The sequence below is a fragment of the Frankliniella occidentalis genome, unplaced genomic scaffold, assembly GCF_000697945.3.
Source record: "Frankliniella occidentalis isolate FOCC.00 unplaced genomic scaffold, Focc_3.1 Scaffold45, whole genome shotgun sequence".
NCBI lineage: Eukaryota > Metazoa > Arthropoda > Insecta > Thysanoptera > Thripidae > Frankliniella > Frankliniella occidentalis.
This window is the reverse complement of record NW_026267175.1, coordinates 147383-152126: the sequence shown is the minus strand read 5'-3', so window position 1 is coordinate 152126 and position 4744 is coordinate 147383. Positions and strand designations below refer to the sequence as shown.

Sequence of the window (4744 nt, the reverse complement as noted above, 5' to 3'; positions counted from 1 at the left end):
GTGTGTGTGTGTGTGTGCGAGTGTGATACGGTGCAGGCAGCGGCGCTAGTCAGGCTCACGCCCAGTCGCCTTGCGGCCGCGCTCCCCGCACACCGTACGGGCGCGTCGCTCAGTGTTCGAGACGCCGACCCGGCCGACGAGTAGAGTGACAGCGGCGGCAGGAGTCACCTCACGCGGCGTTACCATTCCGAATAACAACAACAACATTATGGCTCGTGCAGAGTGTGACTTTGAGTGACTTCACACATCAAATCGTGGAGTGGAACAGTTGTGGTGACGACGGCGACGTGCGCCTGCCGTGCCGTGGGAAGCGCTCGGCGCGCTGCTGAGCGACTGGAGCGCGCCCAGTGGGCACGGACGGCCGCTGGTCCCGAAGTGGCGTCGAGGAGGCCCGCTCAGGACCTGCCGGCACCTTGACCTGGGCTGACATCGGGTCGGTCCACGAGGGCCGCGGGGCTCGCGCCCGTCAGTCACAACTGCGCCGCGCGGCTCGGCCGACGCCATGCCGCTCGTGTTCGACTTCTCGCCGCCGCCCTCGCCGGGCTACTGCATATGCACGCCGCTGCCGCCAGGTAGGCGACGACGGGACCGCCGCGCCCGCCCAGGATCGCGATGAGTCAGACGGCCAGACAGCACTCGGAGAGGGGGATCGTCCAAAAAGTACCGCTGCGCTAGGTCTCATAGCGCCTGGTGGGTAGGCAACATCTCGCCTGCAGTGCATGCGCGTACTGCGGAGTGGCCTACCCCGAGTCTTGCAGGCGCTGATCTTCCGTAAATGGCTGAATAATGAATCGAAAAGGAAAAGCGGGCGCATTTTCTGGACGATCCCATAGCTGGAATCAGTTTATCTCGTGTTGGCTTCATGCGTGTTTTGTTTCATTTTTTTCAAGATTCCCTCTCGTTTTGTTTTGTTTTTCACCTTGGCATTTCACCACACAAGAAATATTCTCTACGAATTAAAGTGTGGCATTAGGTGGGCATTTAATCATTTCATTTCCACACTGAACAGAAACATCGGTGTCGTTGGGTATTGTCTGACGGATCCAAAAGAGTCTGTGGAGATTGTGTTCATTCGTGTTCATTACATGTTTTGTCTCACTTCCGTGCGACATGGCTGTCATACACTACTTATACCTCTGCTATTTTGACATTTTGTATGATCTCTTGTGTAGAACTGTAGCATTTCTCATGAGCACTTTTTTGGCTCACAGTTCGCTAGTGACACTGAAAAGTTAAACGACAAACGTGCGAGCACACACGGTATTGTCCGCCGAGTTAAAATGTTGCCGTATCTGTTGTTTGTTTGGGCCGTGCGAGAGGGGCGAAAATAAAAGATCTCGTTTTCTTTTTTACTGCCATTTGACCCGCGCTGGGTGTCGGGTTCCGTTATCACACGTGGGACCTCTGCTCCCGTGCTATCACGGTCTCTGTCTCTTGACCTCGTTCACCGACTGTACTACCTGATCTCTTGCCGTGCTCTCGCGTGCGCGAGCGCGCGGCGTGCACCGCCCTTTCCTCTGCCCTCCAATATACGCCCTCCTCCCCCTCCTCCTCGTCATCAGCTGAGTGAAGTTGTCCCGCGGCTGCCCCCAAGGCCAGCCCGCCAAACTGGAGGGAACTCGCACACGTCTTCTTTTGAGGGTGACGAATGCCTGGCCACGTCCACGGGGCAGGCGCTAAATGCGAATGCAAAGCACGTGCGGGGCGTGGCGAAGCGTGGCGAGGCGGTGGAAAAGTAGCCACGCGCTGCTTCTAGTCTTCCACGAAAAGCTTTTCGACAATTTTATTCGATTTATTTTTCCTTTCACACTTTTGTTATCCATGCAAATGTGTGACGTTGTGTGACGTTGACAGTAACCTTCCTCTCTCTTTCTGCTGCAGCTGCGACGGTGACGGTGGCCACCACTGAGCCGGCCATCCCCTTGGACCTGGTGGCGGACGGCGAGGACGCCGACGCGCGCCTGACCGCCGGCCTCTCCAGCCTGCCCGTGTCGGAGAGCGAGCGCCTGCAGTGCGACAGCTTCTTCCGCGGCCTCAAGACGCAGGTGTTCGTCTGCGGCTCCCTCACCAACCTCTACTTCGGGTCCACGGCGCAGGGCCAGGAGGGCGCCTGGGAGCTCCGCTACACGGGCATCCCCGTCGTGCTGCTGGACACCGGCGAGGCGCGCGCGCGCAACAAGAGGCGCATCCAGGTACGTGACGTACGCGGCGTGCAGCGGGGGTACAAATGTCATGGGGTCCCAAAATGATCAGGAACATCATTTGAGCCCATAGGGACCCCGGGGTAAAAAGTATTATGGGGCCTTACGGACTTCAATGATGGTCCTGATCCGTTTTGGGACCCCATGATATTTGTACCCCCCTAAAAGTCAAGTAGTGAAACGACCCTCTATATGTGCCTACAAAATAGTCATGGACACTGCAAGCTTGTAGAAATTGAAACGGAGGGGGGGAGGGTATCACCTGAGGGTCTCATAGTCATTCGAAACTAACCCACTGTTTTGTTTCCCTGTGTGCAGATCCTCCTGGCGGAGCGCGGCTCGTGCTTCACGCTGTGGCAGGACACGATCGACAACCTGTCGTCTTACAAGGAGGCGGGCCCCGCCTTCCACACCATGTGCCTCTCCAGCGACCACACGACCCTGATCGGGCTGAGCTTCGACTGCCCGCAGGCGGCGCAGCAGCTCTGGGACCACATCGAGAGGCTCACGTTCTGCCCCGAGAACCTGGGCCTGTCCGGGCCGGGCGCGCGCGGCCGGGGCCGCAAGTCGCCCCGCAAGTCGCCCAAGCCCAAGCCCGTGGCGCTGCCCAGCAAGGCGCACATCTCCCAGCCGTGCTGCTTCCAGGTGAGTTTAACAACCAATCCGTGAAAATGATGGCTCATTTTCTGTGGAAATGAATGGGAAACTTTGGGGGGGAACTTTTGTAATTTTAGGAAGTCTCATCAAAATAGTTGAGGAAAATACCACATTTATTTAGGAGACTTCCTCAAAATCTGTGGCGTGTTTCTCATCCGATAAGAGTGATCCTCAAAGTTTTCCTCAGAAAATCAGACTTTCTTCTTGCCGTTAATTTATGTCAATGAGTTAGGTATTTTAACTTATCATCTACTGTACTAAAAAAAATGATTTCGTTTGTTGCAGCACGTGACCAGCGTCGATCGCAAGGACCGCGACCGGTACTTCTCCCTGCAGACGTTGGTGCCGGCTCTGGCCGAGATCGAGAAGGTCGCCCCCAACGTGTCGTAGGGCACGGCGAGCCCCACCCGCATCTGTGATAACAGCAACGTGTGCCCCTCGCACATTTTGTTTGTCTTTTTACATCCCGTTGAGTTTATTTTTATTATCATTACTATTACTATTATTGTTTTTTTGTAACTTTTATTGATGATGTTTCTTTAGTTTACCATTTTAAGTTTTGAGAAATGTTTGACCACTCTTCTTGTCCAGTACTTTGGGTGCCTGGCTGGATTGCCAGGTTTCAAGCTCTAAAGTATCATGATCATTCAATTGATTGCATGCCTATCTGTTGAGGTATGCTGCGTGTACAGTTTTTTGTCTGGTAATTCCAATATTTGCAATGTAAAGCCATTGTGAGACTGTGTAGCTGTAGTTTAACATACTCATAGTTGTGTAGTTTTAGTATTACTCTCTTCCATGCCTTTTGAAAGCACTAGTCATTTGTTTGATGTGAATAGACTTTTCGTGTAATATGTCTAAATATGATTAAGGTGTAGGCACTGTTTCAGATCTACCAGATAAACACAACCTGACTGGCCTAAATTCTACAAAGTTTAAATAACTTAATAATTTAAAATTTGAACTGCAATCAAACTCCACTTAAACAAATCTGTTGTGAACGCTCTAGATCATTAAAATTTGCTTTTTTGCTTTACTACAAACAGTGAATGAAAAGCTTTTCCTCATATCAGTACATTATTTATTTCTAAAATGTGTAAATATAAGTATTTTATTGTTCAATTTTAATTGAAGTCCCTTGTACTTCTTCTTTATCTTAATCCATGTAGCTAAGTAAACTTTTATTAAAAAATGAAATTGTCAAAACTTGAAAATAAAAACAAAACAAAACGTATAACACCTCAATTTATTTTCAAACCATAATACATGTAACTTGCAGCTTATATTTTTTTTAAACAAGTTTTCCACAGTTGACTAAGCTTATTGTATCACCCTTTAGAACAGCAACAAAAAATGTCACTGTCTTTTTATTAATTGTTTGCTGTACTTCTAAACGGGAGCCTTCAATTTTAGGTAAAAACACAAAGGCCTTTGTAAATTTTGCCAAAGATGAAAAATTGAAAAATCGCTGGAAATGGCCGTGTCGGTTGGAGCTACAACTGTGCCGCTACAAACAAGGACGTGGCCCCCGAGCCGTTCGTACTGCGTGGGGGACGCCGGGTTTGTGGCTGAGGGCGCCTAGGTAGGCCAGCCCGCCAGCCATCCCTGGGTGTTGGCCCCGTAGCCCTTAGGCCCCCGACTCGTTGGTGCTGCGAGGGTGACCCTTGCGGCGAGTTGTAGCTGAGGGTGCCTGGAGGGTAGGCAATCAGTACACAAGCTGTGGGGCCCCCGAACACCGAGCCCCAGATTGTGTTGATCTAGATGAGTCCCGGGCCTTTCGGCTGGACGTCTCTGTTTGTAGCTACACGATTGTAGCTACAGCCGACAGTGCCCGAGTCAGCTTAAACTGAACCGTCTATAGACGAATTCATTACTTCCGCCTATGC

At 51.2% G+C, this 4744-nt stretch overlaps 1 protein-coding gene across 2 annotated transcripts in view; it reads left to right on the top strand.

Annotated features, from left to right (window-relative positions):
* LOC113208979 (uncharacterized) overlaps window positions 1-4095 on the top strand; it is an 8951-nt gene extending 4856 nt beyond the window's left edge. The window contains exons 1-4 of one of the 2 annotated variants that reach the window (XM_052266993.1): window positions 68-572; window positions 1882-2192; window positions 2520-2846; window positions 3144-4095. In XM_052266993.1, the coding sequence (XP_052122953.1) occupies window positions 503-572; window positions 1882-2192; window positions 2520-2846; window positions 3144-3248 (813 nt within the window). In that variant the 5' untranslated portion in view covers window positions 68-502 and the 3' untranslated portion in view covers window positions 3249-4095. Of the gene's footprint in view, window positions 1-67; window positions 573-1881; window positions 2193-2519; window positions 2847-3143 lie in introns of those variants that run through there. The other variant, XM_052266992.1, reaches the window with a different exon arrangement.
* Window positions 4096-4744: the final 649 nt, after the last annotated feature.